Source organism: Oncorhynchus tshawytscha, linkage group LG26 (assembly GCF_018296145.1).
Source record: "Oncorhynchus tshawytscha isolate Ot180627B linkage group LG26, Otsh_v2.0, whole genome shotgun sequence".
NCBI classification, from domain to species: Eukaryota; Metazoa; Chordata; class Actinopteri; order Salmoniformes; family Salmonidae; genus Oncorhynchus; species Oncorhynchus tshawytscha.
In genome coordinates, this window is record NC_056454.1 from 22497394 (window position 1) to 22522012 (window position 24619).

General features: G+C 45.2%; 1 protein-coding gene across 1 annotated transcript in view; it reads right to left on the reverse strand.

Moving 5' to 3' along the window:
- The window catches only part of LOC112225020 (interleukin-1 receptor accessory protein-like 1-B), a 173932-nt gene that overhangs the window by 6703 nt on the left and 142610 nt on the right, over nt 1–24619 (reverse strand). The window contains exons 5-6 of the mRNA XM_042306867.1: nt 2450–2595; nt 1–27 (exon numbers count right to left, since the gene is read on the reverse strand). The exon at nt 1–27 is cut by the window's left edge and continues 117 nt beyond it. Of these exons, the coding sequence (XP_042162801.1) occupies nt 1–27; nt 2450–2595 (173 nt within the window). The remainder of the gene's footprint in view (nt 28–2449; nt 2596–24619) is intronic.

Consider the following 24619-nt stretch of genomic DNA (forward strand, 5'->3'; position numbering starts at 1 on the left):
CAGCCAACTCTACCGTGTACATCAGCTCTGCTGAGAGAGAGAGAGAGAGAGAGAGAGAGAGAGAGAGAGAGAGAGAGAGAGAGAGAGAGAGAGAGAGAGAGAGAGAGAGAGAGAGAGAGAGAGAGAGAGAGAGAGAGAGAGAGAGAGAGAGAGAGAGAGAGAGACAGAGAGCGAGAGAGAGAGAGACAGAAAAGAGAGAGAGACAGAAAGAGAGAGAGAGAGAAAGAGAGAGAGAGAGAAAGAGATAAAGACAGAGAGAGAGAGAAAGAGATAAAGAAGACAGAGAGAGAGAGAGAGAGAGAGACAGAGAGAGAGACAGAGAGAGAGAGAGAGAGAGAGAGAGAGAGAGAGAGAGAGAGAGAGAGAGAGAGAGAGAGAGAAAGAGAAAGAGGAAGAGGGAGAGAGAAGAAAAGATGCGAGAGAGAGAGAAAGAGCAGAGCAAAGAGTAGAGAGAGCAGAGAGAGAGTGGGTGAGAGAGAGAGGGAGATATAGCGAGAGAAGAAAAGGGGAGAGAAAGAGCAGAGAAAAGAGAGAGTGAGTGAGTGAGTGAGTGAGTGAGAGGGAGGGAGGGAGGGACAATGTAATTAAAACTATTGAGTCAATCATGATTCCCAACACCATAATCATTGTATGTGTGTGCATGGTCGTATGGGGCTGTTTGCATCTGGTGCAGAGTAATAGAGTCGTCCCTGGTCTCTCTGCTCTGCTCTGAGTCATGCAACACATCCACAGGGAAGAGATAGGGGGATTATGATGAGTTGGGGGAAAGAGAGGGAGAGAGAGAAAGGGATGATCTAAAATTGGGTTCATTGTCTCGGACAACCATGTCACAAACAGGGTATAATTGGGTTGAGTGACACTGCATTACAATGTGGGATTTCTCACGGGATGAACATTGATGGAGGGAATGTGTTTTCATTGGAAGTAAAAGAAACAGAAAATGCTTTTCTCCCCGATTCTCTCCACTGCTCCCCAAGTCCCCTGTCTATCTCAACTCTTTCTTTCTTTCTCTCCTCACCTCTTTCTTTTCACCACACTTTCCCTATCTCCTCCTTCTACATTTTGTCTCCTCTTTTCTCTCCCTCTCTCTGTTTCTTTCTGGCCTCTCCTTTGTGTCTCAATTGATTAGTAACCTTCATTCTTATACCAACTTCTCTTCATTTCCCTGACACTCGTTCTCCTCATCCCTCTCTTCCTCTTCCTCTCTCCCTCCCCTTTTCCTCCCTCCTTCATTCCTCTGGCATACAGATGAGGAAAGCCTCCTCAGACAGAGCCCGCCTCCCTCCCTCCCTTCTTCCTTGAGCAGAAATCATAAATACTGCATCCTGGGAGGAGAAACATGAAATAAACATCAGGATAATCATTAACATGACAGAGATAGAGAGAGAACGAGAGAGAGAGGATGGAGGGAGAGAACACTGGAGAGAACACTGTTTAAAATTATGTTCTCTCCCACAGTCAGTGAAATGGAACTGGACTGGCTACAAAGACACACACACACACACACACACACACACACACACACACACACACACACACACACACACACACACACACACACACACACACAGACACACACAGACACACACAGACACACAGACACACACACACACACACACACACACACACACACACACACACACACACACACACACACACACACACACACACTATGTAAATGTATGCAAAACGTACTCGTCTGTTGGGAAAAGCAGAGGAGCCATTTGCTGCTTAAATAACCATCAAATTAGCTCTTTTTGCTAAGTGACAACCATAAAGAGAGCCCGGAACAAGTCATGCCAGAGAAGGAAGAATAACAGTGCAGCCGTGCGGACGAATGTAAGAGACAACAACAACAGGAAAAGGGAAAATGTAATGAAACGGAGTGTAAACCCAAATTGATTGCTACGGTGGCAAACACAAAGGAGCTCTGAACCTAACACAGACTGGTGGGTGGGAAGACTGAATGAGAGAGAGCGGGAGGGAGAGGAGGAATATTAGAAGGGGGTATGGATGGAGTGATGGAGAGAGAGAGGGAGAGGAGGAATATTAGAAGGGGGTATGGATGGAGTGAAGGAGGGATAGGAGGAATACTGGAAGAAGGGTATGGATAGAGAGATGGAGAAAGAGAGGGAGTCCCTGATCATCTTCTGGAAAACATCTGAAACCCTTCCAATTTGAAGAGTATCCTAAATAACTCTCACTATGCCCCTCAATACTTTGAGGGAAAAAGTACTTTATATGATTGCGATGTGATGTCACACCTAGCTATCTAAAGATGAATGCACTAATTGTAACTGACTAAAATGTAAATGTAGGGAGGAGAGAGACATATATGCTGTCTGGGCTATAAAATCGTCAGCTAAATGACTCAGAAAATGTGGTACACTGACATCCCATTTGGAGAGTGTTTTGTGCGTTATGGGTGTGTGAGAGAACCCTTACTTACCTCTTTTGGAGAGTTGGATGCTGGCCTGCCGTCTCCCGTTGCCGTTCTCTACGTAGCAGGAGTAGTTTCCCAGGTCCCCCTCCTCCACCAAGGGGATCGTTAAGGAGATGGCCACTTCCTGTTCCCCCAGGTGCTCCCGGACCACCCTGCAAGACAAGAGCAAAGGATCATCAATGGAGTGGATGGCAGTCTCTGTGGGAGTAGTCACGAAAGGTGACTGAGTTGATAAATACTGTGTTGAAAGGCAGATGAAGTCATTCATGTTTCCTACTAACTCTGGTGGACATGTCTCCTCACTTCATAATGTAACAGTCTCGAGGTTAAGGGGACCATCCAGTAACCGGAGGGTTGCTGGTTCGAATACCAGGTCTGACCATTGGCGGGGCTGATTGACTTGGTGTGATGAGGACAGAAAGTATTGAGTTTGTAACGGGCTGTAATTATGGCCTGGGTGATAAAAGCATGGATTACTGTAAATGAGTATATTTAGTCTGAAGCAAGTACAGGGATGCTATGTTAATCTCCCCCAAATGCTCCAAACATCAGACAAATTCAAATCAATAAGGGTGCTTCTTCCTGGGAATTAAAAACCAAACAACAACGTTGGGAAGATAATCTTTTTATAGCAGCTGCCATGGAAACGGAGGGGAAGGAGAGAAAGTAATATTCCATAAAGTAAATTAGTGTCCCCCACTGAGCTGGTGGAGGCTGATGGAGAAGAGAAGGGAGACATGATGCTCCCTCGTTCTTCACACACTGCTACTTAGCCTACTTTTACAGGACCCTCAGTACATAGAGGCACGCACGGGAAAAACTGGTGAGAGACGGACTGTTTGTATGTGGGGTTGTTTGTGTGAGAGAAAGGGAGTGTGTGTGTGTTAATGTGTGTGCGTGTGTTTGTGCATTAATGACTAGCCTGTGCATTTGAGCACTGGGGAGAAAGAAAGTGAGAGAAAGAGAGGATGAGAAACAGGGAGGGAGAGAGAGAGAGAGAAAGAGAGTGGTAGAGAAGATCTCTGAAATATCTCTGAAATACTCTCCCCAGAAATTATCTCTGAAATACTCTCCCCAGAAATTATCTCTGAAATACTCTCCCCAGGCTCTTGGTGAGCACATACAGTAAGGTGTTTGTTCGAGATGTTTGTAGCCTGTAATTGAGAATGCATTGTGGGCTTTGTGGATGTGGTTGGGGGGGGGGGCAGCCTCTTTGAAGATCCAGTTTCCATAGTAAAACAGATTACCTGTCAACGGAGAACATTGCCGCACCACGACGACACTTTGAACACCTTCCGCGTTAAAAAAGTAAGCCACACAGTAAACCACAAGCAGTAAGTAAGTAAGAATTTGAAGAGGGTAGCAGGTCCTAGATCTGTACCTAATGGGCAACTTCTACCCAGACCAAACAAGGCTGGGGAAAGTGAATGGGAGTTAGATAGGGATTGAATGGTACTAGACTGGGTCTGGCTGATGTTATCTAAAACCCTGGAGGAGGCAAAAATCAGCAATAGATTTTCATTACTGCTCTGCTGGGGCTCTATTCTAGACTGTCAGGAAATACAGGCAGGCAGGGCTCTTATGGTCAAATGTTACATTAACTTCAGCTGCGCAATGTTACCATTCTCATATCTAGTTAATACAGAGGAGTTGTGGCATGAGCTACAATTGTAGGTCTATGTTTAATGAACATTTCTGCCACTTCATTTAGGACCCCTGCCCTCTCTCTCTGGTATCCTGGTTCTAGATGTCTTGTGCATGACAATGACCCAGTGGGGACTCGACATTCAGGGCAGGTGGGGCAGAGCATTTTTTTTTGCACCCCAAAAAATTGCTTGCCTGTTTTGCATGTTAAGCAAACAATGTAAAAGAAAAATATATATAATTGAGTTAAAGCCACATACAAACATGGTCTCATTTTAGAGTAAGGCAGCTCCAAAATGCAGGTGTTTCAGCCTAGCTCAGTGCTTTCTGTGGTGGTGGGGCAAGCCAGCAGAAAATATGGAGCATTGCGCCATGATTGGCTCAGTGTTCTATCACTCATGGGGACACTACATCACTGCCAAGTCTAAGGGTAGAGCTTGAAAATTCAAGCTGCTTGGGTGTTGCCCATAGCATTACATTAGTACCCATCCAAGAAGGCTCAAGGTCATTGGCCACAGATAAAATGACATCAAATCACGTTATATCTACAGTACTTTGATTGGACTGATCATGTCAACGTCATACTTTCAAAATCTTAGCTAGCAGTCTCATGAATCAAGTCAATCTACTGGCAAATCCTTTTCAATCCTTGTCATATGAAGAGAAATGATGAAGCGAAATTAAAGATAAAACCTATCGGTGCTCATTGGCCATTAGACATAAACATTACACAATAAGTTGAAAATTCAACAATGAGGGGTTTGGAAGGAATCAGTGGCTAACTGCAAGTATTGCAAAGCAATCATCAGCTTGCTAATCAGTGGATTAGCTGTATAGTCGCAAACCTAAGATTAAGGGTCTCTTTTCCTAGTTTAAAATGATAAACATTCAACATTGGCCATGCTGTCAATGAAGCATGTCAATGACGCAACAACTGTTAACTCGGAATTGCAAAATCTGATTTTAGTGAGTTCAAGACAACTGGGATCTCGGGGAAAACGAGCTCTGACTGGGAAAATACGCTTTGAACTTTCATCCAACTCGGAATAGTAAATCGAGAACTCTGGCCTCTTTCTAGAGCTACAACCTGAAGATCACTGATGACATCAGGATTATTTTTTTTTTTGGAGTTCACAGTTGTCTTGAATTCACCATAAATCCAGAGAATGCCAGACTTTGATGAAAAAGTTTGATCACAAAATTTGCCCAAGAAACACCGCCGCACAGCACAACATGGTGAGTCCAAAAATGTCTTGTATGCTGCTGCATAAATGACATAATATGCCAGGGAGATATGAATACTGTAGCTAAGAAAATAATACTAAGTGTATGTTGTGTAGTAAGCTGCTAGTAGCCCATGTGCCTCACCCTAATAAATTTGCCTTCCCCCTTATAATTCATTCCCTTTATGCATTCAGTTGTGCAACTGACTAGGTGTCCCCTTTCCTTCTATTCATTTCATCCAACGCCCACCGGGTGTGAACCGAACAGAACCGGCTCAATGCCCATTGATCCCATCACAATAAATTGCTGAGGCATATTTGTTTGGCTAATTTATTTCTCTCTCTCTCTCTCTCTCTCTCTCTCTCTCTCTCTCTCTCTCTCTCTCTCTCTCTCTCTCTCTCTCTCTCTCTCTCTGTCTCTCTCTCTCTCTCTCTCTCTCTCTCTCTCTCTCTCTCTCTCTCTCTCTCTCTCTCTCTCTCTCTCTCTCTCTCTCTCTCTCTCTCTCTCTCTCTCTCTCTCTCTCTCTCTCTCTCTCTCTCTCTCTCTCTCTCTCACTCACTCACTCACTCACTCACTCACTCACTCACTCACTCACTCACTCACTCACTCACTCACTCACTCACTCACTCACTCACTCACTCACTCACACACACACGCACACACACACACACGCACACAATGCTAATGCCTAACCATGCATGATATTATAACAACAATAGCCCTGTCGCCATCTGCGGCACAAATAATTTTTTATTGGCCTGCGTTTCCATAGAAATGGAACTTGTTGGAATCAATAGGCAGGGATCTTTAAATAGAACCCTGGTGGGTTTGTGGGTTCCCTGGGTTCCGTGGGCTGAAGTTCATCTGCTGATGCATTAGTAATAGACATGCAAGCCAGGAGAGTGTGGGTGGGTGGGAGGCTCGCCTGAAGTAGAGGCAAAACTTTGTAAACACATCCACGTCCCTGTAGCAGTTGAATGGAAGATACTTTGGCTGGAGGGCCTAAACACAAACAGTACAAGAATTTTAATTATTTATGTTCTATTTATTTGGTCACTTTAACAAGATACTTAACATTTGGGAGGTTTCTCTCACTCTCTATATCTCCCTCCTGCGAACTTGTTGAACCCCTTCTACCTTTTACACCCCCCCCGTTATGAAAAAAACATGAATTTCATGTGATCACGTGATCTTAGGTGAAGTTAATGTGATAACGTGTCAACATGTAAAAGCAACATGAAACTACATGCAGTTGCAAGAAGAAGTATGTGATTCCTTTGTTAATTGGAGTCAGGAGTCAGCTAACCTGGAGTCCAATCAATGAGACGTGATTGGAGATGTTGGTTAGAGCTGCCTTGCCCTATAAAAAACACTCACAAAATGTAAGTTTGCTATTCCCAAGAAGCATTGCCTGATGTGAACCATGCCTCAAACAAAAACGATCTCAGAAGACCCAAGATTAAGACTTGTTGACTTGCATAAAGCTGGAAAGGGTTACAAAAGTATCTCTAAAAGCCTTGATGTTCATCAGTCCACGGTAAGACAAATTGTCTATAAATGGAGAAAGTTCAGCACTGTTGCTACTCTCCCTAGGAGTGGCCACCCTGCTGTTCAGGAAAAATAGTGTCAACAAACATGATCACTTAGTGTTGACTTTTCAATATAACTACACCAGGGATTTGAACTCACAACCTCTAAATTTTGGGGACGCTAATCTTTCTGCTGTACCAAAAAGTCTGTAGCATTCTCAGAAGTCTACAGATTGATCACCTACAACACATCTTTGCACTTAGTAAAAGAGTGCTATCTGCACTGCTATTTTACTTATCAGTTAATCTGACTATTCTCTCATCATTGCCAAAGTGGGAGGAGTTGCAATCTACTGCAGAGACAGCCTGCAAAGTTTTGCCATACTTTCCAGGTCTATGTCCAAACAGTTTGAGCTTCTAATTTAAAAAACGAATCTCTCCCGAAATAAGTCTCTCACTGTTGCCACCTGTTATAGACCCCCCCCAGCTCCCAGCTGAGCCCTGGACACTATATGTGAATTGATTGCCCACCATCTATCTTCAGAGTTTGTTCTGTTAGGTGACCTAAACTGGGATATGCTTAACACCCCGGCAGTCCTACAATCTAAACTAGATGCCCTCCATCTCACACAAATTATCAACGAACCCACCAGGTAAACCCTAAATCCATAAACATGGGCACCCTCATAGATACTATCCTGACCATCTTGACCTGCTAATACACCTCTGCTGTTTTCAATCAGGATCTCAGCGATCACTGCCTCATTGCCTGCATCCACTATGGGTCTGCGGTCAAACGACCACCCCTCATCACTGTCAAACGCACCCTAAAAGACTTCTGTGAGCAGGCCTTTCTAATCGACTGTCCCGGGTATCCTGGACGGATATTTACTTCATCCCGTCAGTCGAGGATGCCTGGACGTTCTTTAAAAGTAATTTCCTCACCCTCTTAAATAAGCATGCCCCTTTCAAAAAATGTAGAACTAAGAACAGATATAGCCCTTGGTTCACTCCAGACCTGACTGCCCTCGACCAGCACAAAAACATCCTGTGGCGGACTGCAACAGCATCGAATAGTTCTCGCAATACGCAACTTTTCAGGGAAGTTAGGAACCAATACACGCAGTCAGTCAGGAAAGCAAAGGCTAGCTTTTTCAAACAGAAATTTGCATCGTGTAGCTCCAAAAGGTTTTGGGACACTGTAAAGTCCATGAAGAATAAGAGCACCTCCTCCCAACTGCCCACTGCACTGAGGCTAGGTAACACTGTCACCACCGAAAAATCCACGATAATCAAGAATTTCAATAAGCATTTCTCTACGGCTGACCATGCTTTCCTCCTGGCTTCCCCAACCCTGGCCAACAGTTCCACACCCCCCGCAGCTACTTGCCCAAGCCTCCCCAGCTTCTCCTTCACCCAAATCCAGAATGATGATGTTCGAAAAAGAGATGAAAAACCTGAACCTGTGAAAATTAGCTGGGCTAGACAACCTGGACCCTCTCTTTCTAAATTATCCGTCGTAATTGTTGCAAACCCTATTACCAGTCTCTTCAACCTCTCTTTCGTATCGTTTGACATACCTAAAGATTGGAAGGCTGTCGCGGTCATCCCCCTCTTCAAAGGGGGTGACACTCTAACACCCAAACTGTTACAGACCTATATACATCCTTCCCTGCCTTTCTAAAGTCTTCAAAAGCCAAGTTAATAAACAGATCACTGACCATTTCGAATCCCACTGTACCTTCTCTGCTGTGCAATCCGGTTTCCGAGCTGGTCATGGGTGCACCTCAGCCACGCTCAAAGTACTAAATGATATCATAACCGCCATCGATAAAATACAGTACTGTGCCGCCTTCATCAACCTGGCCAAGGCTTTCGACTCTGTCAATCACCACATTCTTATCGGCAGACTCAACAGCCTTGGTTTCTCAAATGACTGCCTCGCCTGGTTCACCAACTATTTCTCAAACAGAGTTCAGTGTGTCAAATCAGAGGGCCTGTTGTCCGGACCTCTGGCAGACTCTATGGGGGTACCACAGGGTTCAATTCTCGGGCTGAATCTTTTCTCTGTATATATCAAAGATGTCACTCTTGCTGCGGCTGATTCCCTGATCCACCTCTAACACAGACGACACCATTCGGTATACATCTGGCCCTTCTTTGGATACTGTGTTAACAAACCTCCAAACGAGCTTCAATGCTATACAACACTCCTTCCGTGGCCTCCAACTGCTCTTAAACGCTAGTAAAACTAAATGCATGCTTTTCAACCTTTCGCTGCCCTCACCCGCCCGCCCGATTAGCATCACTACTCTGGACGGTTCTGACTTAGAATATGTGGACAACTACAAATACCTAGGTGTCTGGCTAGACTGTAAATTCTCCTTCCAGACTCATATTAAACATCTCCAATCCAAAATAAAATCTAGAATCGGCTTCCTATTTCACAACAAAGCCTCCTCCTTTACTCATGCCGCCATTACATACTGACTATCCTACCGATCCTCGACTTCGGCGATGTCATTTTCAAAATAGCTCCAACACTCTACTCAGCAAACTGGATGCATTCTATCACAGTGCCATCCGTTTTGTTACCAAAGCCTCTTATACCACCCACCACTGCAAACTGTATGCTCTAGTAGGCTGGCCTTCGCTACATATTCACCACCAGACCCACTGGCTCCAGGTCATCTATAAGTCCATTCTAGCTAATGCTCTGCCTTATCTCAGCTCACTGGTCACGATAGCAACACCCACCCGTAGCACGCGCTCCAGCAGGTATATCTCACTGGTCATCCCCAAAGACTACACCTCCTTTGGCCGCCTTTCCTTCCAGTTCTCTGCTGCCAATGACTGGAAAGAATTGCAAAAATCGCTGAAGCTGGAGACTTATATTGCCCTTACTAACTTTAAACATCAGCTATCTGAGCAGCTAACCGATCGCTGCAGCTGTACATAGCCCATCTGTAAATAGCCCATCCAATCTACCTACCTCATCTCCATGTTGTTTTTAATGTACTTTTCTGCTTTTTTGCACACCAATATTTCTACTTACACATCATCATCTGCACATCTATCACTCCAGTTTTAATTAGCTAAATTGTAATTACTTCGCTGCTATGGCCTATTTATTTCCTACCTCCTCACGCCATTTGCACACACTGTATATAGACTTTCTTTTTTTCTATTGTGTTATTGACTGTACGCTTGTTTATTCCATGTGTAACTCTGTGTTGTTGTTTGTGTCACACTGCTTTGCTTTAACTTGGCCAGGTCGCAATTGTAAATGAGAACTTGTTCTCAACTAGCCTACCTGGTTAAATAAAGGTGAAATTTAAAAAATATATATAACCATTGAAATCATTTATTCATCTCAGCAATTTTGGGGTTTTCTGTATTTTTGTCTAATGTTGGTTGTGCATATTATTCTGTTTTAATGATACTCCTGAATCACATATATAAATATACTAGTTTTTCTTGAGGGTATTTAAAAGAAATCTGAGTGTAGGAATACAGGGGAAATCAATTATTTACGCAGACATGGTGGCATAGCAGCAAGATCCAGAGGTTGTGAGTTCAAATCTAATATGCTGAAAAATGAATACTGTATAAACATACACAATACAGTAGTTTGTGTCAAATATGTAAATTGAAAAGACGGTGATGTTCAGTTGACATCCTAATGACTCAATGTTTGCATGTGAAATACTGTGTATCACCATGTGTGAAGTGTTCCAAAACCACATGTGAAATACTGTGTATCACCACGTGTGAAGTGTTCCAAAACCACATGTGAAATACTGTGTATCACCACGTGTGAAATGTTCCAAAACCACATGTGAAATACTGTGTATCACCACGTGTGAAGTGTTCTAAAACCACATGTGAAATACTGTGTATCACCACGTGTGAAATGTTCCAAAACCACATGTGAAATACTGTGTATCACCACGTGTGAAGTGTTCTAAAACCACATGTGAAATACTGTGTATCACCACGTGTGAAGTGTTCCAGAAATACTGTGTATCACCGTGTGAAGTATTCCAAAACCACATGTGAAATACTGTGTATCACCACGTGTGAAGTGTTCCAGAAATACTGTGTATCACCACGTGTGAAGTATTCCAAAACCACATGTGAAATACTGTGTATCACCACGTGTGAAGTGTTCCAGAAATACTGTGTATCACCACGTGTGAAGTATTCCAAAACCACATGTGAAATACTGTGTATCACCACGTGTGAAGTGTTCCAAAACCACATGTGAAATACTGTGTATCACCACGTGTGAAGTGTTCCAAAACCACATGTGAAATACTGTGTATCACCACGTGTGAAGTGTTCCAGAAATACTGTGTATCACCACGTGTGAAGTATTCCAAAACCACATGTGAAATACTGTGTATCACCACGTGTGAAGTATTCCAAAACCACATGTGAAATACTGTGTATCACCACGTGTGAAGTGTTCCAAAACCACATGTGAAATAATGTTTAACATGTGCAAAAAAAAATGTTCTGCAAGGTTCTTTATCACCCCCTACTTTCTATACATCTTCTCCCACCCCTTGTCTCTCTCTCTCGCCCTGTGTGTGTGTCCGTCCCATTGAGGATATGTATGGTGATCAGGGTAGTAAAGCCAGGGCTGTAAGAGCGGGCCTAGGGAAGAAGACCGCTTCGTTTCCCTCTTTTTCTGAGTCGTTTTTTTTTTGGTCGCTGCATGTGATCCACTCGGTTACACTGGTTGTAAGGCAGAACACAGGATCCGCGTCGCGAAAAACATATTCTTGGTCGTACTGATGGTGAGTTGACGCTGATCTTATATTCAGTAGTTCTTGTCGGCTGTATGTAAAGAAACCTAAGATGACCTGGGGTACTAGTGTAAGAAATAACACGTAAAAAAACAAAAAACTGCATAGTTTCCTAGGAACGCGAAGCGAGGCGGCCATCTCTGTCGGCGCCTCCCACGCTGAGGTCTGTCCAACGCTGGTCCGACCAAGCTGACTCCACACTCCAAGACTGCTTCCATCACGTGGACTGGGAGATGTTTCGTATTGCGTCAGACAACAACATTGACGAATACGCTGATACGGTGTGCGAGTTCATTAGAACGTGCGTTGAAGATGTCGTTCCCATAGCAACGATTAAAACATTCCCTAACCAGAAACCGTGGATTGATGGCAGCATTCGTGTGAAACTGAAGGCACGAACCACTGCTTTTAATCAGGGCAAGGTGTCTGGTAACATGGCTGAATACAAGCAGTGCAGCTATTCCCTCCGCAAGGCTATCAAACAAGCTAAGCGCCAGTACAGAGACAAAGTAGAATCTCAATTCAACGGCTCAGACACAAGAGGTATGTGGCAGGGTCTACAGTCAATCACGGACTACAGGAAGAAACCCAGCCCAGTCACGGACCAGGATGTCTTGCTCCCAGGCAGACTAAATAACTTTTTTGCCCGCTTTGAGGACAATACAGTGCCACTGACACGGCCTGCAACGGAAACATGCGGTCTCTCCTTCACTGCAGCCGAAGTGAGTAAGACATTTAAACGTGTTAACCCTCGCAAGGCTGCAGGCCCAGACGGCATCCCCAGCCGCGCCCTCAGAGCATGCGCAGACCAGCTGGCCGGTGTGTTTACGGACATATTCAATCAATCCCTATACCAGTCTGCTGTTCCCACATGCTTCAAGAGGGCCACCATTGTTCCTGTTCCCAAGAAAGCTAAGGTAACTGAGCTAAACGACTACCGCCCGTAGCACTCACATCCGTCATCATGAAGTGCTTTGAGAGACTAGTCAAGGACCATATCACCTCCACCCTACCTGACACCCTTGACCCACTCCAATTTGCTTACCGCCCAAATAGGTCCACAGACGATGCAATCTCAACCACACTGCACACTGCCCTAACCCATCTGGACAAGAGGAATACCTATGTGAGAATGCTGTTCATCGACTACAGCTCGGCATTCAACACCATAGTACCCTCCAAGCTCGTCATCAAGCTCGAGACCCTGGGTCTCGACCCCGCCCTGTGCAACTGGGTACTGGACTTCCTGACGGGCGCCCCCAGGTGGTGAGGGTAGGCAACAACATCTCCTCCCCGCTGATCCTCAACACTGGGGCCCCACAAGGGTGCGTTCTGAGCCCTCTCCTGTACTCCCTGTTCACCCACGACTGCGTGGCCATGCACGCCTCCAACTCAATCATCAAGTTTGCGGACGACACAACAGTGGTAGGCTTGATTACCAACAACGACGAGACGGCCTACAGGGAGGAGGTGAGGGCCCTCGGAGTGTGGTGTCAGGAAAATAACCTCACACTCAACGTCAACAAAACTAAGGAGATGATTGTGGACTTCAGGAAACAGCAGAGGGAACACCCCCATCCACATCGATGGAACAGTAGTGGAGAGGGTAGCAAGTTTTAAGTTCCTCGGCATACACATCACAGACAAACTGAATTGGTCCACTCACACAGACAGCATCGTGAGGAAGGCGCAGCAGCGCCTCTTCAACCTCAGGAGGCTGAAGAAATTCGGCTTGTCACCAAAAGCACTCACAAACTTCTACAGATGCACAATCGAGAGCATCCTGGCGGGCTGTATCACCGCCTGGTATGGCAACTGCACCGCCCTCAACCGTAAGGCTCTCCAGAGGGTAGTGAGGTCTGCACAACGCATCACCGGGGGCAAACTACCTGCCCTCCAGGACACCTACACCACCCGATGCTACAGGAAGGCCATAAAGATCATCAAGGACATCAACCACCCGAGCCACTGCCTGTTCACCCCGCTGCCATCCAGAAGGCGAGGTCAGTACAGGTGCATCAAAGCTGGGACCGAGAGACTGAAAAACAGCTTCTATCTCAAGGCCATCAGACTGTTAAACAGCCACCACTAACATTGAGTGGCTACTGCCAACACACTGTCAATGACACTGACTCTACTCCAGCCACTTTAATCATGGGAATTGATGGGAAATGATGTAAATATATCACTAGCCATTTTAAACAATGCTACCTTATATAATGTTACTTACCCTACATTGTTCATCTCATATGCATACGTTGATACTGTACTCTATATCATCGACTGCATCCTTATGTAATACATGTATCACTAGCCACTTTAACTATGCCACTTGGTTTACATACTTATCTCATATGTATATACTGTACTCGATATCATCTACTGTATCTTGCCTATGCTGCTCTGTACCATCACTCATTCATATATCCTTATGTACATATTCTTTATCCCCTTACACTGTGTATGACAGTAGTTTTTTTTGGAATTGTTAGTTAGATTACTTGCTCGTTATTACTGCATTGTCGGAACTAGAAGCACAAGCATTTCGCTACACTCGCATTAACATCTGCTAACCATGTGTATGTGACAAATAAAATTTGTTAGGGACTAAGATGCCAGCGCAGTGGAGCTCATAAGCTGAGTTGGATATTTGTTTACATACCCAGCTAACAAGTTGCTTGTTTTGTCCTGTGTCTACCGATGCAATTAATTTGGAAACTGTCCCAGCTTTGTAACTAATCAGCTAACATTGGCGAACTCTGTAGTTAGTCTGTCAGGCAAGAAAGCAAGAGTTGATTGGAGGAAAGAGAGAGAGTGTGTGTGTGTGTGGAATAGGAGTCGTGTAACTGTTTCACACAATTTATTATGGAAACCCCATATTAAGAAGAGAGTAGAGAGAGAGTGTGAGAGGTAGAGAGAGACAGTGTGAGAGGTAGAGAGACAGTGTGAGAGGTAGAGAGAGAGTGTGAGAGGAAGAGAGAGAGTGTGAGAGGTAGAGAGAGAGTGTGAGAGGAAGAGAGAGAGTGTGAGAGGGAGAGAGAGTGTGAGAGGTAGAGAGACAGTGTGAGAGGTAGAGAGAGAGTGTGAGAGGTAGAGAGAGAGTGTGAGAGGTAGAGAGACAGTGTGAGAGGTAGAGAGAGAGTGTGAGAGGTAGAGAGAGAGTGTGAGAGGTAGAGAGACAGTGTGAGAGGTAGAGAGAGAGTGTGAGAGGTAGAGAGAGTGTGAGAGGTAGAGAGAGACAGTGTGAGAGGTAGAGAGAGAGTGTGGGAGGTAGAGAGAGAGTGTGAGAGGTAGAGAGAGAGTGTGAGAGGTAGAGAGAGAGAGTGTGAGAGGTAGAGAGAGAGTGTGAGAGGTAGAGAGAGAGTGTGAGAGGTAGAGAGAGAGTGTGAGAGGTAGAGAGAGAGTGTGAGAGGTAGAGAGAGAGAGTGTGAGAGGTAGAGAGAGAGTGTGAGAGGTAGAGAGAGAGAGTGTGAGAGGGAGAGAGAGAGTGTGAGAGGTAGAGAGAGGCAGTGTGAGAGGGAGAGAGCGACAGTGTGAGAGAGAGAGAGAGTGTGAGAGGTAGAGAGAGGCAGTGTGAGAGGGAGAGAGCGACAGTGTGAGAGAGAGAGAGAGAGATGGTGTTCCTGACCACTATTGTATCCTATTTGTTGCTCCTATCCCTCTGTTCCTCTGTTCCTCTAGGTCAGTGAAAGAGAAGGATGTGATGTGGAGAGTCAGGGCTCAGCAGCAAAAGGCAGGGAGGAAGAGGAGTTAGAGATGATTAGAGGGATAGAGATGTGGAGCAAGGATGGAGGAGTGGAGCGAGAGGAGAGTAGAGGCAGGAGGAGGAGAGTGAATCAGAGAAGAGTGGTGGGAGAGAGGAGAGTGAATCAGAAGAGTGGTGGGAGAGAGGAGAGTGAATCAGAAGAGTGGTGGGAGAGAGGAGAGTGAATCAGAAGAGTGGTGGGAGAGAGGAGAGTGAATCAGAAGAGAGTGGTGGGAGAGAGGAGAGTGAATCAGAAGAGAGTGGTGGGAGAGAGGAGAGGGAGAGAGGAGAGTGAATCAGAAGAGAGTGGTGGGTGAGAGGAGAGGGAGAGAGGAGAGGGAGAGAGGAGAGGGAGAGAGGAGAGTGAATCAGAAGAGTGGTGGGAGAGAGGAGAGGGAGAGAGGAGAGGGAGAGAGGAGAGTGAATCAGAAGAGTGGTGGGAGAGAGGAGAGGGAGAGAGGAGAGGGAGAGAGGAGAGTGAATCAGAAGAGTGGTGGGAGAGAGGAGAGGGAGAGAGGAGAGGGAGAGTGGAGAGGGAGAGAGGAGAGTGAGAGAGGAGAGGGAGAGAGGAGAGTGAATCAGAAGAGTGGTGGGAGAGAGGAGAGGGAGAGAGGAGAGGGAGAGAGGAGAGTGAATCAGAAGAGTGGTGGGAGAGAGGAGAGGGAGAGAGGAGAGGGAGAGAGGAGAGTGAATCAGAAGAGTGGTGGGAGAGAGGAGAGTGAATCAGAAGAGTGGTGGGAGAGAGGAGAGGGAGAGAGGAGAGGGAGAGAGGAGAGTGAATCAGAAGAGTGGTGGGAGAGAGGAGAGGGAGAGAGGAGAGGGAGAGAGGAGAGGGAGAGAGGAGAGTGAATCAGAAGAGAGTGGTGGGAGAGAGGAGAGGGAGAGAGGAGAGGGAGAGAGGAGAGTGAATCAGAAGAGAGTGGTGGGAGAGAGGAGAGTGAATCAGAAGAGAGTGGTGGGAGAGAGGAGAGTGAATCAGAAGAGAGTGGTGGGAGAGAGGAGAGTGAATCAGAAGAGAGTGGTGGGAGAGAGGAGAGGGAGAGAGGAGAGTGAATCAGAAGAGAGTGGTGGGAGAGAGGAACGGGAGAGTGGAGAGGAGAGTGGTGGCGGAGGAACATGGCGAGGAGGCGGAGGGATAGGAGAAGGACGCGGAGGAAGGAGAAGAGGAAGCAGAAGGAGAGTAGGAAGCAGAGGGAGAGGAGGAAGTGGAGGGAGAGAAGGAAGCAGAGGGAGAGGAGGAGGAAGAGAGAGAGGAGAAGGAATAGTGAGGGAAGAGGCAAAGCCCACCCGAGAGGGGAGCCTGTTTTCATGGCGTGTGTCTGCCCCAAGTCCCATCATTCACTCTTGTACCACACAGCCTGGCCTAAAGTGACAGTGGCAGGGATTTTGTTTTTAAAAGTGGTAGGAACTCACACTGCATGACCAAAAGTATTGGGCACCTGCTTGTCAAACATCTCATTCCAAATTCATGGGCATTAATATGGAGCCAATCTCTCCTTTGCTGCTATAACAGCCTCCAATCTTCTGGGAAGGCGTTCCACTAGATGTTGGAACATTGCTGTGGGGACTTGCTTCCATTCAGCCACTAGAGCATTAGTGAGGTCGGGGCACTGATGTTAAGCGATTAGGCCTGGCTTGCAGTCAGCGTTCCAAAGATAGAAGCACAGAATCGTCTAGAATGTCATTGTATTCTGTAGCATTAATATTTCCCTTCACTGGAGCTAAGGGGCCTAGCCCAAACCATGAAAAACAGCCCCAGACCATTATTCCTCCTCCACCAAGCTTTACAGTTGGCACTCGGCGTTCGGGCAGGTAACATTCCTGGCAACTGCCAAACCCAGATTCATCAGTTGGATTGCCAGATGGTGAAGTGTGAGTTATCACTTCAGAGAACATGTTTCCACTGCTCCAGAGTCCAATGGTTGCGGGCTTTACACCACTCCAGCCCACGCTTGGCATTGCGCATGGCAATCTAAGGCTTGATGAAGCTCCTGACGAACAGTTCTTATGCTGACTTTGCTTCCAGAGGCAGTGAATATTGCAACTGAGGACATACAATTTTTACGTGCTACACGCCTCAGAACTCGGTGGTCCCGTTCTGTGAGCTTGTATGGCCTACCGCTTCGTGGCTGAGCCATTGTTGCTCCTAGACATTTCCACTTCACAATAACAGCACTTACAGTTGACTGGGGCAGCTCTAGTGGGGCAGAAATTTGACGAACTGACTTGTTGGAAAGGTGTTATCCTATGACGGTGCCACGTTGAAAGTCACTAAGCTCTTCATTAAGGCCATTCTACTGCCAATGCTTGTCTATGGAGATTGCATGGCTGGTTGCTCAATTTTATACACCTTTCAGCAATGTGTGTGGCTCAAACAGCCAAATCAACTCATTTGAAGGGGAGTCCACATACCTTTGTATATATAGTGGATATCTTTCAAGAGCTTGAAATGGATTACAATAAGAAAATGGGCAGGGTTGACCATCTTGACCAACAGAGGAGCTATTACAATGTTGGGCGCACAGGCAGAAAATGGTGGAAGTATGTGTTTTGGGGGATGCTCAACATTGCCACCATAAATGTGTACACTGTGTGGGGGACCCTGCAAAGGCCTCTTCCCAGAAACAGCAGGCGCTGGTTCCTTAAGGCATTCAAAATGCAGCTTGTGCATTCCCTTTGTGATATGGCTATAGTGGCAAGAAGAGAGGAAACAAAAGTGTGGCACTAGGGCTTGTGGACCGAGTTGTGGTGCAGTGCCTTAGACCATAGCCCTATACTGGGTACATTTTGAGTGAGTAATTTAGTCCAATGTACTGCATAAATACTCTAGGTTGTTTGTTGTGTTGAGTGTTAAACATTTTTTGAAAGTGAGTGTCTTTAAATAAAAAATAAAAAAAGACAACATTCAAGTTATTCCTATTGACATGAATGTGGTGTCATATTAAAGAAGAGGTTGTGCTCTTTAAAAGTAACCTGTAATTATCATTTCCTATTTGTTTTTGAGCTATGTCTGTTTGTTTGAAATGTGTGAGAAAATGAGCTTTATCTTGAAAGTTCTCAGTAATCTACAGCAGCATTCTAGAATGATATTGGGGTCTAAAGTGTTAAACACATACAGCCCTTCAGAGAGGGGAGAGAGGATCCTAGAGAGAGAGATATGGAGGAAGGAAGTGATCACTAACTGTCACGTCCTGACCTTAGATCCTTTTTTATGTCTCTATTTTAGTTTGGTCAGGGCGTGAGTTGAGGTGGGCATTCTATGTTGTGTATTCTAGGTTATGTATTTCTGTGTTTGGCCTGGTATGGTTCCCAATCAGAGGCAGCTGCCGATCGTTGTCTCTGATTGAGAAGCATACTTAGGCAGCCTGTTTCCCACTATGGGTTGTGGGTAGTTGTTTTCTGTGTCTGTGTTTTACCATACAGAACTGTTTCGGTTTTCATTTATTTCTCTTGTTCTTTTGTATTCAGTGTTCGGTTATTTCATTAAAATATCGACACTTACCACGCTGCGCATTGGTCCGATCTTTCTTATTCCTCATCAGAAGAAGAAGACAATCGTTACACTAACCTTAAACAACTGAGCTCTTTACCTGACTCTACTCACAAAACAAACACACAAGCCCTCCCTCCTTCTCCCTCCCCTAATCCATTTGCATGCTGCTACGTGCGGTGAGGGAGAGGGTGGGTGACGGCAGCGGGTAGCGATAGCGGGGCGAGGCACGGTGAGAAATGGTGGTTGTTAACTATCTGACAAGGCCGTCTCCCCAGAGCTGCAGTCTCTCCACACACAGCGCTCAGCGCCTAATGGGAAACACGCACACAGACCAGCCAATGGACTTGTTTAAATATGTTACACTACTGGGAAGGAAAGAAACACGGAAAGGGACTTGTTTTAAGTGTGTTACTACAGCAAAGAGAGAGCGAGGGTATATAAGGTGGACTCGTTTGAATTGATTGGAGGGTAGAGGAAGACAGATAGAGAGAGAGAGAGAGGAAGAGACCCATCTGAATGTGTTATAGCATAGAGATAGAGACACAGGCTTGTTTTAAGTGTCTTATAGCATAGAGAGAGAGGCACGGGCTTGTTTTAAGTGTGTTATAGCATAGAGAGAGAGGGAGAAGGAGAGAAAGAGAGAGTGGGGAGCCCAAAGGGACTGTCTTAGCTAAATACAGTGTGTTACAATGTAGAGATAGACATGGGAAATGGGCTTGTTTAAACGCATGACATCATAAAGAGAACGAGCTGAAATGCTTTTGTTTTAAATGTTTCAACATCAGCTTAGAGAGAGATAAACTGTGTTTGACTACCCATACTAACATACTGTATACTACAGTTGATGTTGGAAGTTTACATACACTAAGGCTGGAGTCATTAAAACTGGTTTTTCAATCACCCCACACATTTCTTGTTGATATAGTTTTGGCAAATCGGATAGACTTACTTTGTGCATGATACAAGTCATGTTACCGAACAATTGTTTACAGACAGATTACTTCACTTATAATTCACTGTATCACAATTCCACTGGGTCAGAAGTTTACCTACACTAAGTTGACTGTGCATTTAAACAGCTTGGAAAATTCAAGAAAATTATGTTAAGGCTTTAGAAGCTTCTGATAGGCTTATTGACATCATTTGAGTCAATCGGAGGTGTACCTGTGGATGTATTTCAATACCTACCTTCAAACTCAGTGTCTCTTTGCTTGACATCATGGGAAAATCAAAAGAAATCAGCCAAGACCTCCACAAGTTGGGTTAATCCTTGGGAGCAATTTCCAAACGCCTGAAGGTACCATGTTCATCCGTACAAACAATAGTACGCAAGTATAAACACCATGGGACAACGCAGCCGTCATAACGCTCAGGAAGGAGACGCGTTCTGTCTCCTAGAGATGAATGTACTTTGGTGTGAAAAGTGCAAATCAATCCTAGAACAACAGCAAAGGACCTTGTGAAGATGCTGGAGGAAACAAGTACAAAAGTATCTATATCCACAGTAAAACAAGTCCTATATCGACATAACCTGAAAGGCCGCTCAGCAAGGAAGAAGCCACTGCTCCAAAAACGCCATAAAAAAGTCAGACTACGGTTTGCAACTGCACTTGGGGAGTGCAAATGTCATCTGGTCTGATGAAACAAAAATAGAACTGTTTGGCCATAATGACCGTCGTTATGTTTGGAGGAAAAAGGGGGAGGCTTGCTAGCTGAAGAACACTATGGGATGGCAGCATCATGTTGTGGGGTTGCTTTGCTGCAGGATTGGTGCACTTCACAAAATACATGGCATCATGAGGAAGGGAAATTATGTGGATATATTGAAGAAACATGTCAAGACATCAGTCAGGAAGTTAAAGCTTGGTCGCAAATGGGTCTTCCAAATGAACAATGACCCCAAGCAAACTTCAAAATGGCTTAAGGACAACAAAGTCAAGGTATTGGAGTGGCCATCACAAAGCCCTGACCTCAATCCTATAGAAAGTTTATGGGCAGAACTGAAAAAGCGTGTGCGAGCAAGGAGGCCTACAAACCTGACTCAGTTACACCAGCTCTGTCAGGAGGGATGGGTCAAATTTCACCCAACTTATTGTGGGAAGTTTGTGGAAGGCTACCCGAAACGTTTGACCCAAGTTAAACAATTTAAAGGCAATGCTACCAAATACTAATTGAGTGTATGTAAACTTCTGGCCCACTGGGAATGTGATGAAAGAAATAAAATATGAAATAAATCATTCTCTTTACTATTGTTCTGACATATCACATTCCTAAAATAAAGTGGTGATCTTAACTGACCTAAAACAGGTCATTTCTACCAAGATTTAATGTCAGGAATTGTGAAAAACTGAGTTTTGGCTAAGGTGTATGTAAATTTCCAACTTCAACTGTACATACTTAATGAGTATATATGAGTATATATACGTATATAAATATATATATATATATATATATACGTTTTGCGTTTTGTTGCTAACCTTACTTTGCTACCTGACAACTTTACCGTTTTTACTTTTAAATTACAGTTTATATTTTTAGTTTTTCCCTCGCTTAACTTTTTTTCATTCAACCTTTTCACTCCTGACGATTTATCTGGACGTGGTTCGTCAGGACCTCCACCAGCCGAAGCTAAGTAGTAACATTAACATGATGCCTTCTAATTGCAGTCGCTGTAGTCATAATATACAGGAGAACGATCGCCTTACGGCGAGGATAGCTGTGCTGCAAGCCCAGCTTTAGGATGAAACAGCGTCTGTGCCACAAGTAAGTACAGATAGTAGTATAAGGCTAATCTGAAGATGGTGCTGGCTAAAGCTAAAACTGGCGAGTGTAGAGAGTATAGGGATATTGTTATCCACGTCAGCACCAACAATGTTGGGATGAAACAGTCAGAGGTCACCAAGCGCAACATAGCTTCAGCGTATAAATCAGCTAGAAAGATGTGTCGGCATCGAGTAATTGTCTCTGGCCCCCTCCCAGTTAGGGGGAGTGATGATGTCACGGTTGTCGTAGGTGGAAGAAGGAGAGGACCAAGGTGCAGCGTGGTACGTATTCATAATAACTTTAATCAAGATGAATACTGAATAAAAAAAACAACAAAACGACAAACAAACAGTTCTGTAAAGTGCAACAAAACACTGAACAGAAAACACCCACAACCAAAATGGGGAAAACTATATACCTAATACTACCTAAGTATGATTCTCAATCAGAGACAACGAACGACACATTCCTCTGATTGAGAACCATACTAGGCCAAACACATAGAAATATAACAACCTCTGGCACGGGACCTGGACCCCACTCCACCATAGTCTTTGCCCACTTAAGTGGCGCCTTGGGAGTAGCGACCCTCGCCGCTGACCTCAGACTGTGGACCCTTGCAGCGGGCCCCGAATAGATGGGAGACTCCGGCAGCGCCGGACAGGCGGGAGACTCCGGCAGTGTCGTAGTGACGGGCGACTCCGGCAGCGCCGTAGTGAAGGACGACTCCGGCAGTGCCGTAGAGAAGGACGACTCCGGCAGCGCCGTAGAGAAGGGCGACTCCGGCAGTGTCGTAGTGAAGGATGACTCCGGCAGCGACTCCGGCAGTGTCGTAGTGAAGGATGACTCCGGCAGCGCCGTAGAAACATGGTGAAGCTCCAAAATCGCCCTCGCTGGAAGCCTGTGTTTCAGACATAAGGAAGTGGATGGCTGCAAATGTTCTACTTTTAAACTCGGACAAAACAGAGATGCTTGTTCGAGGTCCCAAGAAACAAAGAGATCTTCTGTTGAATCTGACAATTAATCTTGATGGTTGTACAGTCGTCTCAAGTAAAACTGTGAAAGACCTTGGCGTTACACTGGACCCTGATCTCTCTTTTGACGAACATATCAAGACTGTTTCAAGGACAGGTTTTTTCCATCTACGTAACATTGCAAAAATCAGAAACTTTCTGTCCAAAAATGATCCAGAAAAATGTATCTAGAGTGGGGCAAAAAATTATTTAGTCAGCCACCAATTGTGCAAGTTCTCCCACTTAAAAAGATGAGAGAGGCCTGTAATTTTCACCATAGGTACACTTCAACTATGACAGACAAAGTGAGAAAAAAATCCAGAAAATCACATTGTAGGATTTTTAGTGAATTTATTTGCAAATTATGGTGGAAAATAAGTATTTGGTCAATAACAAAAGTTTATCTCAATACTTTGTTGGAAATGACAGAGGTCAAATGTTTTCTGTAAGTCTTCACAAAGTTTTCACACACTGTTGCTGGTATTTTGGCCCATTCCTCCATGCAGATCTCCTCTAGAGCAGTGATGTTTTGGGACTGTTGCTGGGCAACACAGACTTTCAACTCCCTCCAAAGATTTTCTATGGAGTTGAGATCTGGAGACTGGCTAGGCCACTCCAGGACTGAGAAATGCTTCTTACGAAGCCACTTGTTCGTTGCCTTGGCAATGTGTTTGGGATCATTGTCATGCTGAAAGACCCAGCCACGTTTCATCTTCAATGCCCATTCATTCTTTCCTTTACACGGATCATTCGTCCCGGTCCCTTTGCAGAAAAACAGCCCCAAAGCATGATGTTTCCACCCCCATGCTTCACAGTAGGTATGGTGTTCTTTGGATGCAACTCAGCATTCTTTGTCCTCCAAACACGACGAGTTGAGTTTTTACCAAAAAGTTATATTTTGGTTTCATCTGACCATATGACATTCTCCCAATCTTCTTCTGAATCATCCAAATTCTCTCTAGCAAACTTCAGACGGGCCTGGACATGTACTGGCTTAAGCAGGGGGACATGTCTGGCACTGCAGGATTTGAGTCCCTGGTGGCATAGTGTGTTACTGATGATAGGCTTTGTTACTTTGGTCCCAGCTCTCTGCAGGTCATTCACTAGGTCCCCCCGTGTGGTTCTGGGATTTTTGCTCACCGTTCTTGTGATCATTTTGACCCCACGGGGTGAGATCTTGCGTGGAGCCCCAGATCGAGGGAGATTATCAGTGGTCTTGTATGTCTTCCATTTCCTAATAATTGCTCCCACAGTTGATTTCTTTAAACCAAGCTGCTTACCTATTGCAGATTCAGTCTTCCCAGCCTTGCTGTCTCTGCCCGGCCGGTTCTCCTCTCTCCATTGGGATTCTGTGCATCTAACCCTATTACAGAGGCTGAGTCACTGGCTTACTGGTGCTCTTCCATGCCGTACCTAGGAGGGGTGCATCACTTGAGTGGGTGAGTCACTGAAGTGATCTTCCTGTCTGGGTTGGCACCCCCCTTGGGTTGTGCCGTGGTGGAGATCTTTGTGGGCTATACTCGGCCTTATCTCAGGATGGTAAGTTGGTAGTTGAAGATATCCCTCTAGTGGTGTGGGGCTGTGCTTTGGTAAAGTGGGTGGGGTTATACCCTGCCTGTTTGGCCCTGTCTGGGGGTATCGTTGGATGGGGCCACAGTGTCTCCCGACCCCCCCTGTCTCAGGCTCCAGTATTTATGCTGCAGTAGTTTATGTGTTGGGGGGCTAGGGTCAGTCTATTATATCTGGAGTATTTCTCCTGTCTTATTCGGTGACCTGTGTGAATTTAAGTATGCTCTCTCTAATTCTCTCTTTCTCTTTTTCTCTCCTTCTTTCTTTCTTTCTTTCTTTCTTTCTTTCTTTCTTTCTTTCTTTCTTTCTTTCTTTCTTTCTTTCTTTCTTTCTTTCTTTCGGAGGACATGAGCCCTAGGACCATACCTCGGGACTGCCTCGCCTG